Raw genomic sequence first — 27,772 nt, forward strand, 5'->3', positions numbered from 1 at the left:
CCTCTCTATGGCTTCCACATCTTTCCTGTAGTGAGGTGACCAGAACTGAGCATAGTACTCCAAGTGGGGTCTGACCAGGGACCTGGTAGATTAGTTTACTTCTTCCAATTTATTGTAGTGCATTCGGTATTCACAAGGTGGTCTCCTCTGCACTGGAGAAACCAAATGCAGGTTGGGTGAACACTTTGCAGAGCACCAGCATTCAGTCCGCAAGGGTGACCCAATGCTTCCTGTTACCTGCCTCTTTCATTCTCCATCCCACTCCCACCCTGGCCGATTGGTCTGTGGTCCAATGCAAACCTGAAGAACAGCACCTCATCTTCTGGCTGGGTGTGTTGCAGCCTTCTGGACATAATATTAAGTTCTACAACTTCAGGTAACTTGATTTCTCTGTCAGGATCAGTCATCTATCTGTGATACTAGCTCAACTTATTTGATTTTTCTTTACCTTCCTTTTATTTCCCCCTCCACCCAGAGAATTGTGAAGGTGGAATTTTATATTTGTGAGATTAAGAGTTTTAAACAAAGAAGAAAGTGTCATAAATTCCACCTAATCACCTCTATCACACTAAATTGGAAAATTTTCACCAGCTTTCGAAAAACAGAGTGACAGGTGTGTTGTTATGTAATTATAATAAAGAACTACAGTTCCCAGTAGGCAATGTAAGGGGTCACATGGGGAACAAGAAGTGGCTGTAAGAGAGGGAAAGCAAGCCAGTCTGTATTGGTTAATAAAATTGTTCAGATGTTAAACTCACACAAAGTTTGTCTCTTGATGAAGGACAAACATAACAACAGGTACAGAGAAGGAAAAAAGAAACGGGGAACTATGGAGCATTTCACATTCTCAATTGAAGGGTGCAAACGTGGATTTGCAAAAGGGTAAAATCATGCCCGAGAAACCTGACTGAATTTCTTGAAGAGGTAACTGAAGCAGCAGAAGAACTGCATCCATGCATAATATTTAAAGAGACATTCAGGGGCATTTGATAAAACACCTTAAAGAGATATTAGCAAAAGTTAAAGACCACAGAATATGATATAGCAAGGAGCCAAAATGGGCTTCTTTTCTTATGTAGGAACCAACTTGCAACTTAATTTACTTCAATCCAAAGTTGAATTACAGCCCACAACTCTTTCGTGCTAGAAAAAGAAATTTGAATTATAAATTGTATTGAACATAAATGTCAAAGTGGATATTTAGATATTTGCCAAATTCCTTAAATCTTTGTAACTCTGTTTTCTGGTCCAAAAAAACCCTGCAAAACTAAAGCATGTGACAGTCAAGGAAAGAGTAAAGGGATATAACTGTTCACTTTTCTTCCACCAAGATTTAAGACTCATTTTGTAACAAAATAGAAAAAAAACCATGAGACTGCATTTACCAATTTACTTTCAACTGATGCATTTTTGATAACCGTGAGGAGATGCAGAATGAACCTTGGTATCTGGAGCCTCTAAAAACTCTGCATTCTTCCATTTCTGGCCTCTTGAGTGACCTTCACTTCACATGTGGTAATGACTTGGCCCAAATCTCTGGAAATTCTTCCCTAAACCTTTTTGTCTCTCTGTCCCAGCTTAAGAAACTCTTTAAATCTTCCTCCTTTGACCAAGGTTTTAGTTACCTGTCCTAAATGTCCCATTTTTAGCCCAGTGTCAATTTTGAGGCATGTTTTTTTTAAATACTTGTTACAAAGGCTATACAATTGCAAGTTGCTGTTGTTGAATAAATAACACAAAAAAGATAAATAAAAAAACAGATGAAATGGAAATGTTTATAAATCAAATTATACATCTTCCTATCCACCAGAAAACTATTAATCTAAATAGTCTTAATAATAAGGGCTAAGTTGTTTCTGTAATCAGCTGTCAGGACTTCATGATGATTTACTTCCTATCATTCAACTTCACTATGATAATGATCAAAGTTAAATGAGTTATGGAAAATTAACCTGAACGCTGCACATAGTTCAACAAGACAAAACAAAAAAATGACACTTTAATTTGCTTTATTACATCAAATTAATTCCATTATCAATATCATTACAGTGTTCATATGCTTTTTCACACTCTTATCCAAAAGTAACTTTACCCCTTCCCCCGTCAAAAGAAATGAATATGTGGTTTGACACAACCAAACTGCTTTACACTTAGTTACACAAAACGATAATCCAGTGGCAGTCACAATAAGTTTACAGGATGGAATTTCATGTTATTCACCATATGTACAACAGGAAAATTCCTTAAATCTTTGTAACTCTGTTTTCTGGTCAAAAAAAACCCTGCAAAACTAAAGCATGTGACAGTTCAGTAAAGAGCAAAGGGATAACTGTTCACTTTTCTTCCACCAAGATTTAAGTCTCATTTTGTAACAAAATAGAAAAAAAGTTTTGACTGAACTAGATCTTCAAGACAACAAATTTTTCCAATAGACTTTTACTCAGGAACATTGAGTAGATCACAAATTAATCTATCCAGTTATATATTATTGTAATAAAAAGTTATATACATACAGAGTCACGGTGTATACATGTGCAGCCATAAAGTCTGGAATAAGTCGACTGCTAGATTGGTCATGGTTTTCATTTTGTTTCTTTGCAATATATTCTGGTGTTTTAGAGATCAAATATGTTGGATACTTGCTACATTATAACAAAACTACTTGCTCTTTGTTTCTTTGAAAAAAATTAGTTTGGTTTCTAAACTTTGTCTTACACCATGAGCTTGCCTTTCTGCACATTGTCACAACGCAATGAAAACATTATTTGCAATAGTTTTTGGTTTCAACAAATTTATAGCAATGGATTATATTTAGGAGCTCCGGGAGATTAGGGCATTATAACAAAAAAAAGGAAGAGGAAAATTCAAAAGGAAATGTGTCTTTTTCAGTAAAAAAATCTGACTTTTAAACATTTCATAATATACTACTCCCCATACTTGGAGAAGTACTGAAACCTTTCAGTTAAGCATGTTGGATTTCATAGAATATCCCCACATCATTCCAGAGCCCAAGGAAGCACATAATTTTCAAGGCAGGGCCTTTCACATAGCTTTGTACACTATACCCTCCACCTGACGGCTATAAAACATTTCGGAAGAATGTTGATAGAAAGCAAGTCTTTCATCATCTCCATGACTACTGTCACACTGATTGTATGAAATATTTGTACAAAGAGGCAGATTTATATCTAGACTTTGCTGGTGAATTTTCCACGTATTCTCACCATTCCCTGGTAGCGTTCTTTGTAGGTGACTTGGTCCCACATCATGAGCACTTGTCCATGGATATGCAACACAGTTAGTCTTCTGTGGTACAGTTGCCAGTTCAGGTTGGCTTATGGGATGCCTGAGCTCTATATTGAGAGAGCAAGGAATCTGGTCAACATTTCCAGACGTAGTTGGCAGAGGGGTTTCGTCCTCTGCCTCTGCTCTATTTTTGTGTTTGGATTCTGTTTTCACATTTGCACGTTGATCACTTTTGTAGTTTGACAATCCTTCAGAATCCTTGCGAGCAGAATGTTTCACTGAGTGCTTTTTTTGGTGCATACCAAGTGCAGCTGCTGTTTTACAAATTTTAAAGCACTGGAAACAAACATGTTCTTTCCCTTCCTGCTGAGCACGCTTTCTTTCCAAATGTTTCTGCTCATGATTTTTCTTGGTAGTCAGGTAAAGGAAACGTTGAGGGCAAAAATGGCAGCGGTACCGTTTCTCGCCAGTATGGATCCTCTCGTGCTTTTTCAGTGTTTCACTCAAAGTGAAGGCCTTGTCACAGTACATGCAAACAAACTCCTTTGTACCCAAGTGAATGCGCTCGTGTTTGTGGAGGTTTCCTTGGACCGAAAATCGGCGCCCGCAAGTTTCACAGGAGAATGGCTGCTCACCAGTATGACATCTTAAGTGTGTCTTCAGAGTAGAAGAGTTTGAAAATAATTTTGCACAGAGAGTACACGAGTAAGGCTTTGTGGTTGCACTCCATTTTAGGTCTCTTTCCATTTCTTCCTCAATAGGTTTTACTTTATCATCAAGTAGATTGCTACAATCTTGGGATTCATCACTAATAATGTTATTATGAGCAATTTCTTCAGGGATATTAACATCATTTTCTTCAGTTGTGCTAGATATAGAATCAGGATGGTTAGGGTCCTTAGATCCATTCTGTTTTTTCCACCTAGGTTTCCTCATTTTGTGAAAGCCTTTAGCTTTCTTTTTTGGCTTGTACTTATAGTATGGTCTCCAAAGTTTGTCATTTGAATCATGATCACTCATTTCATCGCACGTTTCTGCACCTCCTGCTGGATCTGCGATACTTCCAGTAGGATCTGAACAGCCAGATGACTTCATACTTTGCTCTTCATCATCTTCCATCTTGAAATTTTCAGCCACCTTTTCTTCTTCTGGCATCATCCATTTCGGCTTCCGACCTTTTCGACGGAACAGTTTGGAGCCTGCAATGTGTCTTTGTACAACTGCTTTATCCCCAATTTTCACAGTAATTTGGCAAAGGGGGGCTACCTGGTTGTCAGCGGAGGTTCCAGGGCAGGCAGGCTTTGCAATGTAGGTTTCTGTCCGGCTTCCTCCAGAGAAAGTACTTGAACGGTTCTTGTGTGCAGCCCCAGGTCCCACAGCTTGTCCACTTCCCTTTGCTGATTCCGTTGTCTTCCTATAGCCACCTTTACTCTGTAGTTTAACACTGTCTTTAGCAATGCTTTTCCTTGTTTTCGCATCTGAAGAATCACTGCTTACATTGGTCTTTGGACACATTTGATAACCATCATTACCACCACTGTATGTAATGACAGAAGAAAATGCATTTCCATGTTTTATAACAGAAGAAACCCTATTGCTATGCATTATCACAGAGGGTGCTGTATGCCCATAGTTAATAACAGAGAGACTGGTTGTATTTACATCAGTGGCCAAACCTTGCTGTCCATTTTCAATACAATGTTTACCACTATTGTTAGCTTCATTTTCTGTTGAAGTCCAATGAAGCAAGGAATCATCGAGTTGGCAGTCATTGGTTCCTGCCAGGCAAGGTCGCTGTTCTTCTCCTTCACTTCGCCCATCTTGGGTTGATGCAAAATGAAGTGTCTGTTCTGAAGGAATGGTCTCTGAAGAGATCAACTTGTCCTGCAAATTCTCTGAAGTAGACAATGGATTACTAATGGAAGGGTTACCGAGATCAACAGGTGTCATATTTTGATCATTTGAAGAAACTCCAATAGCTTGATTACTGTTGAACTTTTCTGGACTCGATCGAGTGTAAGTTTTGTATGGTCTTTTTTGTAGCTTCATAGGTAGAAGCCTGTAGAGTTTGAATGGATACATCTTGGCTCGGTATCCAGCATTGGCCGTTTTCTTGTTTGTGGGAAGTCCTGGGTCAATGCCGTGAAAGGATTTCTGATGGGTTTTCAAAGTATAGTAGGTCATAAAGGTCTCCAAGCAAAAGATGCACTGATACCGCCTTTCACCAGTGTGCCATATTTCATGTTTGGTACGATATTCAGCCAATGCAAATACTTTACTGCAGTAATGACAGGGATAGCTTCTCCTCCAAGAATGAACATTGGCATGTCTCTTCAAGCTGGACAGAGTTACATAGGAGCGCTTGCAAACACTGCAAAAATACAAAATGTGTCCCTCAACAACCTTCACAAAATGTTCTGGGTCTGGTGAGCTGCTGCCTCGCCTTGAGCGTACCAAATTTATTGGGTGCTTGTTAGAATTCTCTGGTTCTGAAGCACAAGTAGTCATATTTAGGTCTTCCTCACTTCTGGCAACTTCATTGTCGCTAGAAAAATTCTCCACTTGCTCATCTGTAGATTCAGAGTCAGGCAAAACTGTTCCCGGCCCTCTGCAAAGGTGCTCATGTGTCTGGAGCCTCTTGAGATGAACAAATGGTTTACCACAGTGCCTGCAGGACAGGGGCTTTTCTAAGAGGCTTGTGTGGATCTGGGAATGGACATTCAATGAAACTCGAGTGCTGAAAGATCGTGGGCAATACTTACAGCTGTAAGCAGCTTGGCTTTCCATTTCTGGCACTGTTTCAGACCAAACAGCATTAGACACTGATTTGCTCATCTTTTCTCCAGCAGGGGAACATTTCTCTGCATCAGTAACACCACCTGTAGTTTCCTGCGTATTCAAGGTAGGCTCATTTAATGGGTCAGTAACCGGCACAAAGCCTACTGAACTACTTTCATTTGTGGTCTGTAGTGCATTCAAATTAAATCGTAAAACCTTAAAGTCAGTTGAACTGGCAGTGTGAAGTGATTGGCTTGGCTTGCAAATCTGGTCTTCCAAATAAACATCCTGCCTGCTTCCAGTGCTAGCAGTATTGCAATTATTGTTACATAAAGCCTTTTCATTTTCTTGCAAGGTTTCTTGAAGACCATAGTGTTCACCATTCTGCTGATCTTTTCTAGAGGAGAACACAGCATAGGAATGTTCAGCGAATGTCTGAGCTGGCTTCTGCTGTGCTCTATTTGTATCCTGGGGAACACATACCATGGACAGCTTATCAGATTCTACTGCTTTTTTGTTGACATTGGCTGTTAAGTCAAGTGGAAAATACAAGTCACTGCCATCCTGCATGTTGAAAATGGAAAACGCATTTGTGATTCGGGGTCCATTAACAGACTGAAAATCTTCACTGCCTTTGTCACAAACTGAATTGCAGGCCTCTGCTTTCAGGTTGTGAACACTTGCTGATAAGGAGAGGGAAGAAGCAGGAGAAGGCGATTGAGTAGAATTGGGTGACAAGCTGCACAAAGCATCCAAAGACCCAATGTGTTGTTGAGGCATGGGCATCAGATTTTCCAAAAATGATATCCCTAATCTTTTTCCACCATCCACAAGATCTTTCACTCGCTCTGACCCTTTAACAACCACCTTTGCACTGTAGATGAAATGCAATATTTCTGCAAACACATCTGCCTTGAAGTCAGGTAGTTCAAGGATATGGCCGACCAACCACAACTCTTGGCTTGAAAATAGATTCTTAAAGTAAGCACTGGATGCTGCCAAAACATTCTTGTGGGCTTTAAATTTGGTGTCTTCCACAACAATGGTGACATCACAGAATACACCTTTGGTGCGTTGTTCATTCAAGCAACCAAGGACGGACTGGCTGTGGGAGTTGTCCATGATATCTGTACTTGATGGCATGACAGTCATCTGGAAGAAAAATAAGTGAATTTAATCAATATTAAAATTTGATCCCATTCTAACCACGTGCATATTAAAGATCCATCCTAATCTCATACTAGTAGAAACAAATGGAAACCCTTTATCCCGTGATGCTATTATTACAGGCACAGTGCTATCCTGGTTGCTTTTGCAACCAAATAAAAAGATCTTTTTAATCCCATTATTTAAGTTGCTTTCTCTTTAGTGGCAAGCTACCTATCCCATAGTAGTTTAGGAGCTATTAAAATCCACACTGTAACTCATGGGTGAATATAATATCTATCCGGCCACTTTCTAGCCCCTCGTTCTGTCCCCTTTGTACCTGCTATCTTCCCTCTTCACTGTCAACCTTGGTGCAGGGTCTTGACCCAAAATGTCAACAATTCCTATCCTCCCGCACACGTGCTGCTTGACAAGCTGAGCTCCTCCAGCAAATTGTTTTTTGCTCCCATTTCCAGCATCTGCAGTCTCTTGTGTATGATATAATAGAAATCTACTTGCACTTTGCTTTAGCAATTGGAAGTTTGGACTATTTTCTTCAGTGCAGTTGATACAGATGGAGACAAAAAATTGCCCTAACTTCCATCCACCCAAGGTTGAGTAATGGACAGATGAGGCTATAACAGCAGCTAAGACTATTATTTGCTTTGCAGCTCCACATATATTTAAATTCATCCCAAGATTTAAGACAAACAAGAGGAGCTAGGAGGCTACAGTCAGAATATGACTTTTCATTACTAGATATTTTCAGCAAATCTTAGATTGAAGATGGACGATCTCCACAAGTGAAAGGAGACAACTCACGTGAACCACAGTGACAGTTTGAAAGGATCAGAATCACGTTTATTATCACTGACATATGTCATGAAATTTGTTGTTTTGTGGCAGCAGTACAGTGCAAGACAAAAATTACTATGTTACAAAAATAAATAAATAGTGCAAGAGGAATAACCACCATTGACAAAGCAAATTTAACTAGATGTTGCGCAGATTTTTTGTGCAGAAGTATCATTGCATTTAGTGCCGAAATCAGGCCCTCCTCAGAATATTGAGAAATTGGTCAAATAGTGCAGTCTAAGAGCATTCTATACCCAGAAACACTAGAAGCTGACCTGCGTGGTTCTCAATGAGACCATGTTAAATTTAGCACAACTGCCTATGCTTTGCGATACCAATCAAAGGGCATTATCCCTCATAGGCACTTATCTCATGGTAGCCCAATAGCCGTACCACATGTTACAGCTGCCACGAGGAAGACAGAAGGTGCACGGGAGGACCAAACTCCAAAACTCACAGGGAGTAACTTAGGACCTCCTCGATGTACGTATTTCACTGATGAGTACTTCTGTGTGTCAAGGAGACCAGCAGAGCCACCAGGATCAGGAGGAGCTTAGCACAAGATGGCTTGAGTCGTCTCCTCCAGGACTGAGGATCGCTGAACAATGCAGCAATACTGCAAGAAATTTCATGACCTTACAAAGTACGTCCAAGTGAGCTGCACAGCACTAAAAATGCTACCACCTCAGACAGTCACACTTATCCAGACACACACGTACACACACACACACACACACACACACACACACACACAGTTAATAACACAAAATGTTACTCCACCTTTCTCTCCTTGGGCAGTCCCTTGGGATTGAGGATAACTTGTCTCCACTCCAGTTTTATGGGTTCTATGGGGCCAAATGAAGCCAATTTGGGACAGATAGGTGAAAGATCATCAACCTGAAACATCAGCTCTGTGTCTTTCTCACCAGATGCTGCCTGACCTGCTGAGTATTTCCAGCATTTTGTGTTTTGGTGTGGAACCTACCATTTCTGCCACAGATGGGGCAGGACATGCTTGGTGGAGCAGGCACATGGGTAGTGTGGAAGGCGTTATGCTACTTCATCCCTTTGAATTGATCTGTAATATGAACCTTCACTGCCATGAAGATGTTCTGGATGCAGCTTACGAGTGCAACTAACTTCTGTTCTGTCCTTGCAGGGTATAAAAGCAGGCCTGGCAGCTTTGATAGAACAGGAGGAGCTGGATGTGCAAGCAAAGTGTGGAGGGTGCTGATGAGCACATCTCCAGGAGTAAAGGGGTGCTACACATATTCCGCTCTCCTTCAAAAGAAATGGAGTACGTGAAAATTGTTTTCCTGTGCAAGCAGAGAAGTGACTCGCAGAGCTTCTGTAAAAGAGACATCTTCATCCTGCTCCGTGGACAGCAGACTCAAAAGGGTGAAGACAGCAGGGACTGGACACCTGTGAAGTGGGTCTGTGTGCTGGGTCAGCCCTGGTTTAGAGGATGAAGCAATAGTGGCATGTTCAGGGTACCAGAGGACCATTGCATCATTATCTACACAGTCTTTTGAAAGGTTAATGCAGGTTCAGGACATTGACGTGTCCATCGCGAGGTCACCAAGTCATCTCTCACTACAGCCTCTTGGATAGCATGTTCACCCATGCCCACAGTCAGCCACCCAGGTTGGTCCCTCAATTGGCCCTGGGCAGCAGTCCGAAGCCTGCCCATCTAGAAGAAGAGCATCCTATGGACCAAAGACACTTGTGTGGGCTCCAAGTGAAAGCCTTCCTGCAAACAGACGGCAGCCACGCAGCAGACATTATAACGTAGTGCCTGGTCTTTGAAAACCACCTACAGTTTTGTCAAAAGGGAAAAACAGCAGGATGATGAACTTGACAAATAGAAAATCATAACATTGTCTATCTATTTATTGATTTCACTTAGTCTTAAATGATTCAAGACACCAAATATGGGGGCACAAAATCCTTGTATGCTCGGGGATAGGTCACACTGCCTGTGGCAGCTGCTGGAATTGCCACGTTCTCCATGATGCCTCACCCAGCAGGTTTGCCGATACATGCACCACACGTCAAACATGTTCAATGAAAGCCTCGACTTGGCGTGACGGTGAGGAGGTTTTGACTAACATTGACTGCACCTCTGCAATGACAAAATGCTTTCACTCTTGCCAATAGCTGGCATGTTATTTTGACATTGTTTAAAGTATCAGTTCCAATGTGTTGTATACGCCTATCTCTGTGTTCTTTTCCCCTGCTTGACCTGCACTTACAATACTTATAATGGCAACCTCTGAGGGAGGGACTGCTACAGAAGATTGACAAATATGAGTAAAGGTATTGGTAAAGGTATTTGCTCCATGTTGCCCATTGTCTAGCTCTCTCCTATACAAGTGGGAGTGAAAATGACAATAGGTGAGAGACCATTAGTGGAGGTAGACATGACATTGTGCCGATCACATCCAATTGTAAGCGGAGTGTAATGTGACGAGACTTTCTGTTCTCCCCCATGGTCACCTGGTGCAGAGGCTCAACACGAACCCATCTGGACCTCTGAAGGATTTCACGTTGAGCAAGTGTGGACTTCGAGACCGACTGTGGAAAGGCAATGTTTTTCAGTGATGGCTGCCTTAGAAAACGTGTGTCTATGATCGCATTGCTCATCGGACAGGTGGTATCTCTGAAGACTCTTTGGGGATAGGTACTTTGTTGATGGATAAGTCTGTGCACCCTGGCCATGATCTCCACCATCCCAAGTGTTCAGCCCAACTTTCCTTGAAGGTTCCATCAAGGAATTACTGCCAGTGGTGTACCAATGTCAGCAGTGTCCCTTTAAATCAGGAGTAAAACATAACATGCTATATTACGTCTCCTGACTGCTCTGTGATAGTTATCTGTAGCTTTGAGCTCTAATTTGTGTTTTTATGGGCTGAAACTTGTGTTGCACAACATTTGACATCATTATTAATGCATCCAATGCCAAAAAAGTGTCAGTCATGCTAACATAGGTCAAAATTGAAAGCGTCCGTTCCAGTTTCATGACAGGCACAATTTCACCCAGATATGATCAGCTAAAATTAATGGAAAGGGGTTACGCTCTTTAGTATCAAGGCACTTGTCAATCACCGGGTATTAGAATTGTCTGAAGTCGCCTCCAAATGCATGGAATGTATCACAAAGCAACACAGTCATACCATTCCTGACTGAACTTCCCCACTTATGCAGAGGTGAGACCTGCCATTGTTGACAGCTCAGCAATCGGCCTGGGAAGGGAGAGAAAATGGTTCAAAAACTATGTCCAAAAGCAGCTTCTTCAGCCACAAACCGCCACAGAAGTTGAAAGATGTGGAATAGAATCACATAGCAAAGCTTCTGCTGGAAGTTAACGGTGGGACAGTTGTACATATTCAGCAGAATTCTGCTTGACCCAGCCGATGCCCCACATGAGCTCCCCTACACAATCTCTGTAGCCACACACACCTTTATTTTGTGCTATCCATAATATTGATACTGCCAATTGAATGTCTTAGGCATTTAAAAAGTTTAAATAGGTTTAATTTTTAAAAAAACTACAGTAAGTTAATTGAAGACAATGTGAAATAAAGAAAGATAAACAAAAAAACCTAACCTGAACTTAAAGGTCAGAAGTCCCATTCAAATAACAGGGTCATTGTTTATACACCAGTCTCCGACACCTCTCCAACTTCTGCTTTGCAGAACATACCAGTATATGCACAAGTTGAAGAGGGTTGAGTAGAGGACAGACATTGTGAAATAACTGTGGGCAGGATTATGCTGTGCTGTGCAATGACCCATTACTGCACTTTTAAAAAAGTGAGAGGGATGAACTCTCAAGCCCATGCCTTAATGCAAAATTGGACATGATAAATGTCATTCAGGCCAATTTTTTAAAAATGCTCTTGGACCAGCTTGACAGTCATGTGAATACTACACATTTTTCATGAGGAAAATGTAGAGAGGGAAAGAGAGTGGGTGGGTAAATAATTATGTTGCTTGCTGTGTCCCAGAATAACATGCATTAAAAAAACAGAACTTTACAACACAGTACAGGCCCTTTGGCCCAATGTTGTGCTGACATTTTATCCTGCTCTAATATCCATCTAGCCCTTCCCTTCCACATAGCCCTCCATTTCTCTATCATTCATGTGTATATCCAAGAGTCTCTAAAATGTCCCTCATGTATCTGCCTCCACCACCTACACCAGCAGTGCGTTCCACACACCCAGCACTCTGTGTAAAAGAAGAAGAAAACTTACCTCTGACATCCCCCCATATCTTCCTCCAATCACCTTAAAATTATACCCCTTTGTGTTAGCCATTTTTACCCTGTGGAAAAAGTCTCTGACTGTCCACTCGATCTATGTCTCTTATCATCTTGTACACCTCTATCAAGTCACCTCTCACCTTCCTTTGCTCCAAAGAGAAAAGCCCTAGCTCACTCAAACTATCCTCATAAGACAGTCCAGTCCAGGCAGCATCCTGGTAAATCTCCTTTGCACCCTCTCTAAAACTTCCACATCCTTCCTATAATGAGGTGACCAGAAATGAACACAATACTCCAAGTGTGGTCTAACCAGAGTTTTATAGACCTGCAATATTATCTCGCAGCCCTTGAACTCAACACCCCAACTAATGAAGGCCAACGCATCATACGCCTTCTTAACAACCTGATCAACCTGCGCGGCAACCTTGAGGGATCTATGGACATGGACCCCAAGATCCCTCTGTTCCTCCACACTGCTAAGAGTCCTGCCATTAACCTTGTATTCTGCCTTCAAATTTGATCTTCCAAAGTGGATCACTTCACACTTTTCCAGGTTGAACTCCATCTGCCACTTCTCAGCCCAGCTCTGAATCCTATCAATATCTTTTGTAACCTGCAGCAACCTTCTACACTATCCACAAAGCCACCAACCTTCGTGTCATCTGAAAACTTACTAACCCACCCTTCCACTTCCTCATCCAAGTCATTTGTAAAAATCACAAGGAGCAGGGGTCCCAGAACAGATCCCTGCAGAACACCACTGGTCACCGACCTCCAGGCAGAATATGCTCCATCTACAACCACCCTCTATCTTCTATAGGCAAGCCAATTCTGAATCTACGCAGCCAAGTTTCCCTGGATCCCATGCCTCCTGACTTTCTGAATGAGCCTTCCATGAGGAACCTTATCAAACACCTTACTAAAATCCATGTACACCACATCCACACACACACTTCATCAGTGTGTTTTGTCACATCCTCAAAGAATTCAAATCAGGCTCCTGAGGCATGACCCGCCCCTTACAAAGCCATGCTGACTGTCCCTAATCAGCCTATGCTTCTCTAAATGCCCATAAATCTTGTTTCTAAGAATCTTCTCCAGTAATTTGCCCACCACTGAAGTAAGACTCACTGGTTATTCTCAGAGTTATCCCTACTCCCACTCTAATTCCCAGGGTTATCCCTACTCCCTTTCTTAAACAAAGGAACGTTTGCCACCTTCCAATCATCTGGCACTACTCCTGTGGCCAGTGAGGATGCAAAGATCATCACCGAAGGCACAGCAATCTCTTCTCTCGCTTCCCATAATAACATTGGATATATCCCGTCAGGCCCCAGTGACTTATCTATCCTAATGTTTTTCAAAAGTTCCATCACATCTTCTTTCCTCATGTCGACATGCCCTAGTGTATCAGCCTGTTGTACACCATCCTCACAATTGTCAAGGTCTCTCTCACTGGTGAATACCGAAGCAAAGGACCTCTCCTATCTATTCCAACTCCAGACAAGTTTCCTCTTTTATCCCTGATCCGTCCTACCCTCACTCTAGTCATCCTCCTATTCTTCACACGTGTAGAATGCCTTGGAGTTTTCCTTGATCCTACTCACCAAGGCCTTCTCATGCCCGCTTCTAGCTCTCCTAAGTCCATTCTTAAGTTCCCTCCTGGCTACCTTGTAACTGTCCAGAACCCTGTCTGATCCTTGCTTTCAAAACGTTAGGTAAGCTCTTTCTTCCTCTTGACAAGATATCCTACATCTTGTGTCAACCATAGTTCCTTCACTCTGCCTCAATGGGACAAATCTATCCAGAACCCCATGCAGGTACTCCCTACACAACATCCACATTTCTACTGTGCACTTCCCCAAGAACATTACTTCCCAATTTACAATCCCAAATTCCTGCTAATAGCATCATAATTCCCCCTCCCACAGTTAAATACTTTCCCATATCATCTGCTTCTATCCCTCTCCAAGGCTATGGTAAAGGTCAAGGAGTTATGGTCACTATCTCCAAAATGCTCTCCCACCGAGAGATCTGAAACCTGATCAGGCTCATTGCCTAGTACCAGGTCCAGTATGGCTGCTCCTCTAGTTGGCCTGTCCACATATTGTGTCAGGAATCCTTCCTGGATACACCTAACAAACTCTGCCCCATCTATCCCATTTACACCAAGGTGGTGCCAATCAATATTAGGGCAGTTGAAACACCCATGACAACAACCCTGTTATTTTTTTTACGCTTCTCCAAAATCTGCCTCCCGAACTGCTTCTCAGTGTCTCTGCTGCTATTGGGAGGTCTGTAGAATACTCCCAATGGAGTGATCGCTCCCTTCTGTTCCTATAACTTCCACCCACACTGACTCAGTGGACGATCCCTCCAGGACATCCTCCCTTTGTACAGCTGTGACACTGTCCCTGATCAGCAAAGCCACTCCCCCACCCCTTTTACCTTCATCCCAGTCCCTTTTGAAACATCCAGCAGCCACTCCTGCCCTTGTGACTGCCAAGTCTCTGTAATGGCCACCACGTCATAGTTCCATGTACGGACCCATGCTCTAAGTTCATCAGCCTTGTTCCTGATACTTCTCACATTAAAGTCGACACATTTCAGCCCATCCAACTAACTGCAATTTTGCCCTTTCAACCGCCTATCCTTCCTCACAGTCTTTCTACACTCTGTATCTACTTGTACACTAAATGTACCAACCTCTGACCTGTTACTCAGGTTCCCATCCCCCTGCAAAACTAGTTTAAACCCTCCTCAATAGCTCTAGCAAACCTGCCCACAGAATATTGGTCCCCCTCCAGTTCAGGTGTAACCTGTCCCTTTCATATAGTTCAGGTGTAACCTGTCCCTTTCATACAGGCCGTACCTTCCCGAGAAGAGATCCCAATGATCAACAAATCTGAAACCCTGCCCCCTGAACCAACTCCTCAGCCACACATTCATCTGCCAAATCAACCTATTCTTACCCTCATTGGCACATAACAGGCAGCAATCCAGAGATTACTACCCTTGAGGTCCTGCTTTTCAGCTTCCTACCTAGCTCCCTATATTTCCTCTTCAGGACCTCATCTCTTTTCCTATGTCATTGGTACCAATATGTACCACGACCTCTGGTTGTTCACCCTCCCCCTTCAGAATGCTGAGGACCCGATCTGAGACGTCACTGACCCTGGCACCTGGGAGGCAACATACCATCTGGGAGTCTCTTTCACATCCACAGAATCTACTGTCTTCCCCTGTTACTATTGAATCCCCCATCATTACCACCCTCTTCTCCCCCCCTTCCCTTCTGCACCACGCAACCAGGCTCAGTGCCAGAGACCTGGTCACTGCAGCTTTTCCCTGGTAGCTCGCCCCCCCCCCCCCCCCCCCCCCCCCCAAACAGTAGCCAAAGTGGCATACCTGTATTCAGGGGAACAGCCATAGGGGTACTCTGCACTACCTGCCTATTCTCTGTCCTTCTCCTGACAGTCACCCAGCTACCCACCTCCTGCAGCTTAGGAGTGACTGCCTTCCTGTAGCTCTTATCTATGAATTCCTCATTCTCCCGTAGGAGCTGAAGGTCATCCAGTTGCAGCTCCAGTTCCCTAACATGTTTTGTAAGGAGCTGCAGCTGGATGCACCTCGTACAGATGTAGCTATCAGGTAGACTGGAGGTCTCCCAGAACTCTCACATCTCACGAGGTGAATACACCACTGACCCTGGAGCCATTCTAACTACTCTAGCCTGGCACTAAAGGAAAAATCAGAAAGAAAGACAGACAGAAAGAAACTTACCTTAGCCACCTCCACCTCCTTCTCTCACCAAAGCCTCTTGTGCCAAAGCCTCGTGCTCCACTCTAACACCACTCCACTCCCAGAAAGGTCACATCCAAAATGGCTTCTCCGCTTATAGCCACCTTCCTTTTATTCGCTGCTGTTAATTAGCCAATCAACTAGAAACAATTTGCAAATGTCCCTCTTTTAGATTCTTGCAAGGTGAAACTTACAAGCACAGGCACAGAGACTCACCTCTTTTAAAAGCTCCCACTCAAATCTTGATCCAACTCCTGACTCTGCAAGGTGAAACTCACAAGCATACACTCAGAGACTCACCTCTTTTCAAAGCTCCCAACCAAAATCCCATAATAATATTATTGAAAGAAAAAAAAATCAATAATATTATTAACTACAGCAATCATGGAACAAAACTACAAAAAAATTTAGTGCAGTAAAATTATCCTTAACCATGTATCTGGCTTGTTGACATTCTAATCACAGGTGTGTCCTCCAATGATTTTTGAAAGATTTGATAAAGTTCTTGAAGATGTAACAGACAGACTGGATAAAGGGAACCAGTAGTGTGCAGTGGGTTTGGATTTCTAAAGGGCATTCAATAAAGTGCCACTTGAAAAGTTAATCCTCAGTTAAAAGCCCCTTAGAATGGACAGAGGACTAGCTAACTAACAGGAAGCAAAGTCAGGCCAAATGGTCTGTTTCCAAGTTAGCAAGATGTACATTGTGGGGTGCCAGGCCCTCAACTACTTACAATCTATATTTATGGCTTAGATTAAGGGACCCAATGTATTGCATGTGGAGAAGTTTTCCTAAAGCACAGTTGCCAGAAGCTGCACTCCAAGTACGTTTGATGTGCTGTATTGCTGCTGTGTGTACCATTAATGTCAAATCAAAAATCAAGAGAGAGAAAAAGAAAAAAAAAAGGTCACAGAATTGGGTTGCCCTTGCTTTAAAAGAAAATGGACATTACAGTTTGCTCCACTTTAAAGACCATTAAAACCCAATCTACGTGTTTTGCAGAGGACAGCTGCTTCTTGCGGTGTGTTTCAATTTTTAGCCCACAGGAAGTTTTTAAGAAGAGATTTCTCTGACAGTAAGAAATTGGCCAAGCAATGCTTCATGTTAAGTTTTGAATATCCTGGCAACATTTCCTTCTCGAGAGTTTCCTTGACTATTTTGACTGACCTATCAGCTACTTCACTTGAAGCTAGATGATATAAAGCAACAAGAACTTGGTTGATACCACTCTATTTCATAAAGATACCAAGCAGAGGAGGTGGAAGTGGAGGTCTAGTATCAGAAAAGTGATAGAGAGTCATAGATTCACAGAGCACAGATATAGATCCTTTGGTCCAACATATTCCTCTCTACACCAACCTCATTTACCAACACTTGGTGAGTTCTTCAGTTAAGCCATGATATGCCAGAATAGTTCTCAACTCATCTATAATATATCCAGCTGTGTGCACGAACCTATGAGTTTAATTTCAATCCACTTTGATTGTTCCTTGGTCTCAGGAAATTGTCATTCCCTTTTTTACAAAAGTCTAAGTGCACTCTCTGAAGTAGTCCAGTAGTCCATGACCATAAATGCAAAGGAGATTTTCACAAGTATTGCATTTGTCTTTCAATGATTTATGGCCCAAAATGGGGCCAGTAAATAAAGCTTCTTGCAATTACTGTCATCCAAATATTACTTGCATTAAGGTTGGACAAAATCTTTGCTGTTAAAAAGAATGGGTAATACTGGTTTGTGATCCCACTTGATGCACCCCCACTCACATGACAACTCATTGCAATGACTGTGAAATAGTTTCAGTTCTTTATCTCTACACTAGTCAAATCTGTCAATTCTTTAAATGTCTGTTCTCAGACCTTTCTCAGTACGGTCTTTCTGGGTCCGCTTGTGATTTCAGACGTAGTCAGCGGAAAGTCCATGTCAACTGCATTTAATGCATTGATCGCATTTTCCCCATCCAAAAGAGTTCTCAATGTGGTAGCTGTGACAGAGCATCTGCAAATATCATTCTGCTAGAAACTCCTATATTCACTTGTACACTGGCACTGTGGTAGAAGGGTTATCCAACTTTGCATCTTTGACACTGCCATAGTTGAAATCATTGGTTTTGGACCAGATTATGATTTATTATCAGGGTAAAGGATTTTCCAAGTAAAAAAAAATGGAATTTCTTGACTTCAAACACTACTCCAAAAGTTTTCTTCTCCATTTCATACACTCACAAGGAGTGCAAAACTACACTGATGGGTTTCCTTTGCCCATTATCCATCACAAGGCTTATTAGAGAATCTGCATAATAACTTAATGGAGCACTTGTTAATTTCAACTGACAATTTCCTAATGAACAGGAAAAGCTTAACTTTTCTAATTTGTTCATGCATTCATCACACACACTCAATCACTCCTTGTTCCTATCCATTTCACAATGAGTAATGCAATATTGTGACCAATGGTGCGAGATCTGGAAGCAACTGTCTTTCATAATGCATCATCCCCAGGAACAGCCCAAGCCCTGGTGTATTTTTAGACAAGCATATTGGTGATGGCCTCCATCCTTCACTGGTTGTAAGCCATTGACATCAGCCTTCAGAGCAAGATACAATATTTCACATTACAAAAACATACAACTGCTTTGCTTTCACTTCACTTTATGCTTATGTAATCTCAAGAACACTTCCTTCTAAACTAGAAAATATTTTCTTCACGTGCTCATGGTAATCAACAGATCATCTTGATTGCATAAGCAATGATTCACTCCTTGCCAGATTTTATCTACAATTCGACCAACTCCAAGGGGTTTCTTTCTGTACGAGTTGACTTCTTTGTGAGTGTTGATGGTCAGATACCGGAGACCATCTTTACCAACGATCAGTTGTGTATAGAACATGGGAGTGGTAGAATTCTGTGAATATCTGTGACCTTGCCAACTTTGTGTACAAGTCTTAAGTGGGAAGTAGATATTATTCATCACATATAGCTTGATATAGCGTGACTTTGCAATCTCCACGCAGTTAGACCATGCTGTTTACCTTGGCCATAACCATTATTGGCAAGGCCCACACAGATTGGTCAATTGTCTCAAGCAACTATTTTGTTCTAACTTGTCCAATTTAACCTCAACATGATTCATTGCATCAGATCTATTGCAAATGTACACATTGTACCCTGTTTTGCAAGTACAGCACCTTCAAGTATACTATCATACCTTTCCGACATTGGTGCTTTCAAGTGGACCATGACACAATGCTGAAAACATTCTTTCAATTTAGCTTGAGTTGCCTCAGCCAATCTGTAGACAGTGTCCAGAGTTCTGAGCCTGTTACTTTGCAGTGGAGTTGAAATCAGGATATCCACCCAATAATTCAAACCCTGTGAAACTCAGTAATAAGTTAAAACTATAATGTAAAGTTACAATGCTTGGTTATACAGTTCTGCCTGTGGTTCCCTTGCAAGTCAACCCAATTCACTCAGTAAAGCTGAATTGCCCCAATTTGGCCCATTCTCCTCATAAGAACAATAGTATTAGGAGCTGCTCCATTTATTTAGAATGTCATTATTTGATCTTGGCTTCAACTCCACTTTTTTTTGCTTTCTATCAATAACATTCAACCTCCCGATAGACCAAAAATGTGTCTTTTTCTGCCTCAAATATGTTCAGTGTTTCAGCCTTCACAGCTCTCTAGGGTAGAGTATTCCAAGAATTTACAGCCCTCATCAGGAAGCCCCTTCTGGAATGAAGGGCATAATTTCAGAATATTACTTCACAAGGATCACAAGGAGAAACATCCCCTCTGCATCATGTCCTCTCCCAAACAGCTATCATATACCCGTGCAGAGCAACACATGATGCTTTAATTTAGTATATCCATATATGGTTGTAAGTCATAATTTCCCAAATTCTTAGGTTTTTAGGATACCCAATCATTATATTGTTTTAGGCTTTAAACTTTCTCTTCCACCTCCACAATATTGTTTGATTTAATGAATATGGTAATCTTTTTGGTATATCAATAGAATATGCAACCAGTCAGGCAGCCATATTGACCCATTCCCATTCAAAAGTGACACAACTAAACTTGGTGTGTGCAATTTTCCAGAGATGTTAATGCCTCTGACCCTTGCCAAGCACGCTCGTAATGCACTATCAGTACACATGGAGGCTTCATTCAAAGAAGGTTCTGTGCAAAATATCACAGGAAGAAATACTGGAAATATCATTTGTGCTACAAACTCTTCTCAAAGTTGCCCAGCAAGAGTCATACACGTTGAATTGTTCAGCTTCTGCTACAGATTGAGAGTAAATGTGGAACAGGATGATCACGGTACGTCCACACATGTAGATACACAGAGTACAGGTCTGCATACTTAAGGATTGGGAGGCAGTTCAGAGAATATTCACTGCATTGATACCTGGGAAGAAGGGATCATCTTATGAAAATATTTAAATTTTTTTGGACCATAGGGGAGATGAGGATTGTGATAAACAGGCAGAAAAATAGATGCCAAGAACAGACCAGTCTTGAACTTACCAAATCAGTCAGCTGGTTCGAGGAGTCATGTGGCCTACTCCTGCTCCCCATTTCTTACATTCATCAACAAATCCCAGTCAGGATGAAAAGAAAACAAAAAGCAATCTATATTTTATGGGAAATAAAATGCAAATAAAGCAGGCCTATGGGAGGGGCAGGACCCTGACCTGCCCACTGGAATTTATGAGTGGTTGGTGAGTTGGTATCTGAGAGGCATGGGAAGGAACTGAACAACCGAAGAAGCTTAACACCTGCAGGTAAGCATTGTAGTTGTGTATTTTTTCAATTTAAATTCAAATTTGTCACATCCAGTTCTCTGATGCAAACATTCAGCTTCCATCTATTGTCCCCAGTGCCTCATCACCAATGAAGGCACCTTTATGTTACATTTTAGCGACCAGGATGTGTTGATCTATTTTTTATTACATTTAAACATGTAAATACACAATACAGTTGCTGTCACTGGCTGAGATGCTCACTGCTTGTACAATGGACCCCCTTCAAAATCCCACTTTTTGGCAGGCTAATATTCTCAGTTATAAGAACAATTTCAGCCAAACTCAATAAGTCCCTTTCAGTTCCCTCTCAAATTTTCTGATCCTGTCAGAGTTATGACCAGAACCACATACTTAATTGTGGCTAATAATTCACTACAGAAACAAAATACAACAGATGCTGGAAATCAAATTAAAAACAGGACATTGCTGGAAGTACTAAGTATGTCAAGCAATCCACGTGGATGGAGGATGAAAGTTAATTCTTTAGGTTAGTAATGTTACCTGCAATCAGAAAAGTCAGCTCTATAGAGAAGGATGCTGCTTTACTTATAGTGCTGAAGGTTTGCAATTTTATTCCAAGATTAGATTTACTATAAAGAGTTTTTAAGGACTTTTCAAACTACATTCTGTGAATCTAATTCCATCCTATAAGTTTCCTATGAAAACAACAAATTTGTGGCCTTGGATTTAACACTTTCCAATATTTTCTGCTACCTAATTATTTTGGTGCAAAACCTACTCTTTGCTGCTCAAACACGCTTTGAAGTTCACACATCCTCCCTTCCTATAACAAATGCAGCTTCCAAGCAGTCATTTTCCCTTTATGATCATTTCAACTTCATAAACTTGGACCAAAAGGTGTCCAACATAAATGGAAGGGCTTATACAGTGAAATAGCCATTTTATACAAAGGACAAGATCCCACTAATGAAAGGAGAATTGTTTTCCCACATGTTGGCCAATAACAACAGTATCTCATTTCACCTTCACTTTGAAGACTTTTAGAGATTGTGGTTTCCATTTTCTAGCCAGTCCAGAGACTATTGACAGCACCAGGACATAACAGCACAGCTGGCCTTTCTCAGTCCTGAGTACTCTCAGAAAGGTCATTATAGACTGCCAGGTGCACAGCGTAGAAGGTCTCAGCCGTGACAAGTATGAGAAATTTTCCTCCCCATTTGAGGAGTATTTCTGCTTCTGCTCATGACTCCCTACTGATGGGAAAAATCACTGATAAAATTGTAGGCACAGCCATATCATGTTATTTTTTAGCACGAGTCAGGGATACACCTACACACCAGTTCTGGTCACCCTGCTATAGGAAGGACGTCATTAAACTGGAAAGGTTGCAAAAACGATTTGAAGATATTACCAGAACTGGAAAGCTTGGATTATAAGGAGGGACTGGATGGGCTTGGACTTTTTTTTGTTTTGAGCATAGGAGGCAGAGGGGTGAACTTATAGGAGGTTTATAAAACCATGAGGGGCATAGATAAGGTGAATAGCCACACAATCTTTCCCCCAGGATAGCGGAGTCCAAAACTAGAGGGCATATGTTTAAAGTGAGAAGGTAAAGATTTAAAAGGGACCCGAGGGGCCCCCTCCCCCCAATACAGAGGGTGGTGCGTATATGGAACAAGCTGCCAGAGGAAGTGGTAGAGGTGGGTACAATTACGACATTTAATAGGCATTTGGACAGTTATAATGTATTGGAAAGGTTTAGAGGGATATGGGCCAAATGCAAGTGAATGAGATTAGCTCAGTTAGGCAACTTGGTCTGCATGGACAAGTTGGGCCAAAGGGCCCGTTTCCATGCTCTACGACTCTATTTACACCAGGCTGCCTCAAAACTGAATTGATATGGTGCCAGGAAAATATTTTCTTTTGCTATTTAAAAATGTAGGCTGCCAAAGTCCTTCAGACAGATGCTTAGCAGGCTTTTCAATTGTTTGATATTTCAGTCAAGCACTTTTGTTAGCAGTTCATATCTTTAAAGAGTAAATGAACTCTCATTAAAATCTATGTTTTTGTTGACACTTCTAAATCTGTCAGTAACAGTCATAATATGCTCTATCTGTACCATTTGGTGCACATTTCAAGGTTACTCCATCCAGTCATCCTATAAAAGGAGCAAAATTCAAAGTTCAGACTATTTAATTTTGTACAAATTATCTGAGCACTGAATACATGAAACGAAGTTCATGTCAGTGGTTTAACCAGACTGCTAGATTAGAACAAAATGCATATAAGTGTGGGCAATTTTTAAAAATGCTACCCAAAATGACATAGTTGTAAATTGTTAATTACCTTTCAGTCAGATGTATATCTGCAGCAGGGACTTAGCACTAAATGTTGACAATTGTGTTAAATATTAGCTTTACTGCTTTGTTTGTCTAGGTGTCAAAGTCAGCTATGAGACAGGTCATTTGGCTTAGGTATCGATGCAAAATTGTTACCAGTCTTGTTTGACTTCTGTTACTGGGGAATCTATTCAGACTTCCAACGTTCATATCTTAGCATTGCCAGTCAATGCCAATAGTCTGCTTGAAAGTGGTTTCAAATAGGTTTATTTACAAAATGCAGCATGGTTTAAAGCTGTTTTCACTCAAGTCTTCTGGGCTTCCTGTGTTGCCAAGATAATTGTGACATTGACAAACAGGTGTTTCAAAACCTTCCAATATATTCAAACGGGAAACAGAGCAAGACATGCACGTCAGGGTCGATGAGAGATGGGTAGAGAAGAACTGAAGTCTTGATCAGATCATATCTGATCAGATTTCCCTGTAAATACAGACAGCAAGTGGCACTTTCCTCAAAGTGTGCTAGTGCCCATCCTCTACACAAAGGGATTTTTACCCTTTCTTTGTACCCAGAGTTTTTCTCCCAATTCTCTTGTATTGCAGTTGACATATTTCAAGAAGCAAAGGAAAACATTTCATATGTTTGCTGGAATTAATTAATGGCTGGCCTCCATACACAATAAACTTTCCCACCTTGAAAACTGCAAATGTTGGGAGCACCAACTTTTAAAACCTACCATTATGTTTGCATAATAAGAAATTCTGCTGCCCAGTTGATGCATTTTAAATTGTAAAGTCCAAGATGAAGTGGTCCCACTCTAAATTCCTTTAGCTGGTTTCCATCAGAAATCCTCAGACATTTAATTTTATTTAAGTTGGCTTCAAGCCAACCACATAATTCAAATCCAGCAACTCTTCATTAAAATTCACTTTATAGACACTTGACATCATTTCCCTTAAAGTATAGAAGGAAGTCTTAAATATTGTAAGCAATTCTGCATGTAGAATGAGATGAGGAAGCTCAGAAGATTCAAATACATTTCATCATCAAATATTTTTTTGAAGCTTTCCCCCACAAGGTGGTGCTAGGAGCTCTGCATTACAGGAACAGCTTTGCACTTCTTGCACTGAAGGCAAATAAAATTATTAAAAGGGAAAGAGCTGCTTTTATAAACATCTTGCATTTTCCACTCCTGTAAGCTCATCCACCTTCTCCCACATCCCAATTAAAACGCTTAAGGCAGGTTGAATTTATTTTCTATTAAAATCACTGGGGAAAATATGGTGAGAAACAAAGGACTGCAGATACTGGAATCTAGATGAAAGACACGATGATAATGCAGGAACCCAGAAGCCCAGGCAGCATCCGTGGAAAAAAAGCAGGCAGTCAAATGTTTCAGGTCAGGACCCTTCCTCAGGACTGAAGATAGGAAAAGGGGAAGCCCAATATACAGGAGGGAAAAACAGGGCAGTGATAGGTGGACAAAAGAGGGGAGGTGGGGTGAGCACAGGGTGGTGATAGGTAGATGCAGGTAAGAGATAGTGATAGGCAGGTGTGGGGGAGGAGGGGAGAGCAGATCCACTGGGGGATGGGGCAAAGGTAAGAAGAGAAAAAAAAGGCTAGGAAGGGAAGGAAAGAAGCATGGTGGGGGGTGGGCGGTTTGTGGGGAAGGGGGGGGGGGGTGGGGATTACCTAAAGTGGGAGAATTCAATGTGATGCCGTTAGGCTGCAAGGTTCCAAGATGGAAAATGAGCTGCTGTTCCTCCAGTTTGCACTTGGAATTCTCCTGGCAGTGGAGGAGGCCGAGAACTGTCATATCAAAATATGGTGCAAGGAAAACAAAAAGTCTTCAAGATTAAATAGTCTGCCCCAGTGAAAGCAGTTCCAAACCGTAGTTCCAACTTGCAAATCCCTCCATAATTGCAACATTACTGCTTCAAATAACAAGCAGACAGTTTCTATTTTAAACGGGAAACCAAATCACTTGCTGCAATACAACATTGACTACTCATATCAGGATAGGGAGCAAGTTTAAAAATGTAGAAAATCTCATGGTTGGAAAAGTGCACGTTCATTTTGTCTATGATCTTGCTGCCCTATTTGTAACTAGCTGTGTTTCTTTTTCAATATACTCATACAATTTGATATTGAGGAGTTCCAAGTTTCCAGACACACCTCCACTGGTAAGCTATTCCAAAAACCATTGTCCTTTTAGTAGAGTATATCTAACCTCCCAACCTCTATTCCATCAGCTGAAAATGACTAGAAATTCATAACGCAAGTTCATAACGATATAGTAATAGAGTGCAACCCATGTCATTCCTACATAGCAAATGTCCTTTGTTCTGTTATTGTGCATCAGGTCAAACTTACCAGACTGATCCTCTCAAGAGAGATTTTTATTTGCGGATCCCCATGACGTCAGCCTCCTTTTTTCTTGCCCAGTGCATTCAAATTCAGCGAGTGTTTACAATCGGTTTTTGTGATTACTCCTATACCGATAAACTTACTCACTCTAATCTTGTCCTTCAGCCATTTTTCCTGTGGCATGAATCAGATAGGATCCTCATTAATCTATGGAAATCATAATCTACAACGCTAACATTTTAATATGCTCAGTAAAGATTGGAGGCTCAAGGAGGAGAGTACAAAAGAAATTATTTTGGGCAGGTGCCTCTCAGGACTCTGCATTAAAAATGTAGGCTAGTGTCCCTGCATACTGAAGCAGGGTAGGCATGATGAATATTTGGTACCTGTGGTATGCACGTTAATGAGGCCAGGCACTTGAAATGTTCTAGCTTCCTCCGAAGTGTTCTCCAAGTTTGGTTAATCAGGTGCACGAAAGTCAAAAACCCAATGCAATATTTTTTTTCTCCCCCCCATTTCAATCTGTAAAACTAAGTTATTTTTCCTCTACTGAATTCAGCTTTCAATCGACATGTTGAGCTTTTTCCAACCAGAACCACATAGGCAGGTTAATTTCTGATGAATAATTAACACTAAATAATTATTGCATTGTTAATATTTCTCCCAAAATCTCAGTTGAATTCAGTGTGACTCATAGCATTCTCTCTTGGTTATTGGGTGTTACAAGGAACTGTTAAACAATTACATAGATCAAAAGGTATCATATAAATCCATAACACATTCACAACTTCTGGTCAATGTAAAACTGGTGGAAATTATCATCTTTACAATAACTTAAGAGAATTTAAATGGTCACGTATTCCAGCAATCTTTTTGTTAGCATTTTTGGTGTTCTGAAAAATTTGGTTTTGATCAAGGAGAGTTTGTAGAACACAAGAAAATAGGAGCAGGAGTAAGCCATCAGACCCTTCGAGCATGCCCCACCACTTAATATGATCATGGCTGATCTATGCTGGCCTCAACTCATCTTCTGTGCCATTTCTCCATACTCCTCTAATCCTCAATCTAACAAATATTTATCCACCTCCACTTTAAATAATTCTCATGATCCAGCTTCCAGCACCCAACAGGGCAGAGGAGTTCCAGAGATTCACCATCCTCTGCAAGAAGAAATTTTTATATTATACAAGTTTACTAGCCCCTTATCTTGTAGTTATGTTGCCTTGTTTGAGACTTTCCTACTAGTGAAAACATACCAATATCTACATTATCAAGCCTCCATAGGATCTTATGTTTGAATAAGGTTTCCCCTCATTCTTTGAGACCAAGGAATACAGGCTCAAACTATTTAGTCTCTCTTGGTAGGAGAACCCTATCATCCCAGGAATTAGTCCAGTGAATCTCGTTTGCTGTGCCCCCAAAATACTATTTTTTTTAGTTAAAGGGACCAAAACTGTACAGTGTTCCAGCTGAGGCCTCACCAACACCCTGTACAATTGCAACAAAACCTCTTTATTTTTAAACTCCAACCCCTTTGCAATGAAGGCCAAAATGTTGTTTGTCTTCTTAACTACTAGTTGGACTGGCTCGTTAGCTTTTAATTCATGCACTAGGACATCTAGATCCCAGTCACTCATTTTCAAGGACTGAATGATGAATATCTAGGATGATAAATTGAATTCTCCACCTGAAATTTCAAGGTTGAATTAATTTAGTCATCGAATTCCCACCATCAACATCAGTGGGTTTACATCTGTGGAAAGAGATAACGTTCAAATTGAAGATCCTACGTCAGACTCATCAATTCTGATGAAGGGTCTTTGACCTAAAATGTTAACCCTATTTTTCTTTCCACAGATACTGTCTGACCTGCTGAGTGTTTCCATTACTTCTTTTTATTTCCAGCATCCGTAATTTTTTTTTTGACTTACATCTTTGGGATTACTATTGATCAGAATTTCAAATGGTCGAGGTCACACACACATACATACACTGTGGCCCTGAGCAATCTGGAGGTTACGTATTCTGCAGGTATTACGGAAACATGGCAGAACTGGCAACTTAATATTCCTGGTTACAGGACTTCCAGACAGGAAAGAGAGGGAGTTTATGGGGAGCAATAATATTAAAGAAACAATAACAGAAAACTTAGAAAAACAAAAATCATTTTTGTCACTATGTAGATTGAACTAAAGAACCAAAACAA

General features: G+C 41.1%; 1 protein-coding gene across 9 annotated transcripts in view; it reads right to left on the reverse strand.

The window, feature by feature from the left end:
• Positions 1–1,993: 1,993 nt before the first annotated feature.
• Positions 1,994–27,772, reverse strand: part of zbtb38 (zinc finger and BTB domain containing 38) — a 68,521-nt gene continuing 42,742 nt past the window's right edge. For 3 of the 9 annotated variants that reach the window (XM_052017982.1, XM_052017980.1, XM_052017978.1), the window contains one exon: positions 2,047–7,176. In XM_052017982.1, the coding sequence (XP_051873942.1) occupies positions 3,043–7,176 (4,134 nt within the window). In that variant the 3' untranslated portion in view covers positions 2,047–3,042. Of the gene's footprint in view, positions 7,177–11,632; positions 11,681–16,072; positions 16,180–20,620; positions 20,667–25,572; positions 25,741–27,772 lie in introns of those variants that run through there. The other 6 variants (XM_052017985.1, XM_052017986.1, XM_052017979.1 and 3 more) reach the window with 6 other exon arrangements.

The sequence above is a fragment of the Pristis pectinata genome, chromosome 6 (assembly GCF_009764475.1).
Source record: "Pristis pectinata isolate sPriPec2 chromosome 6, sPriPec2.1.pri, whole genome shotgun sequence".
NCBI lineage: Eukaryota > Metazoa > Chordata > Chondrichthyes > Rhinopristiformes > Pristidae > Pristis > Pristis pectinata.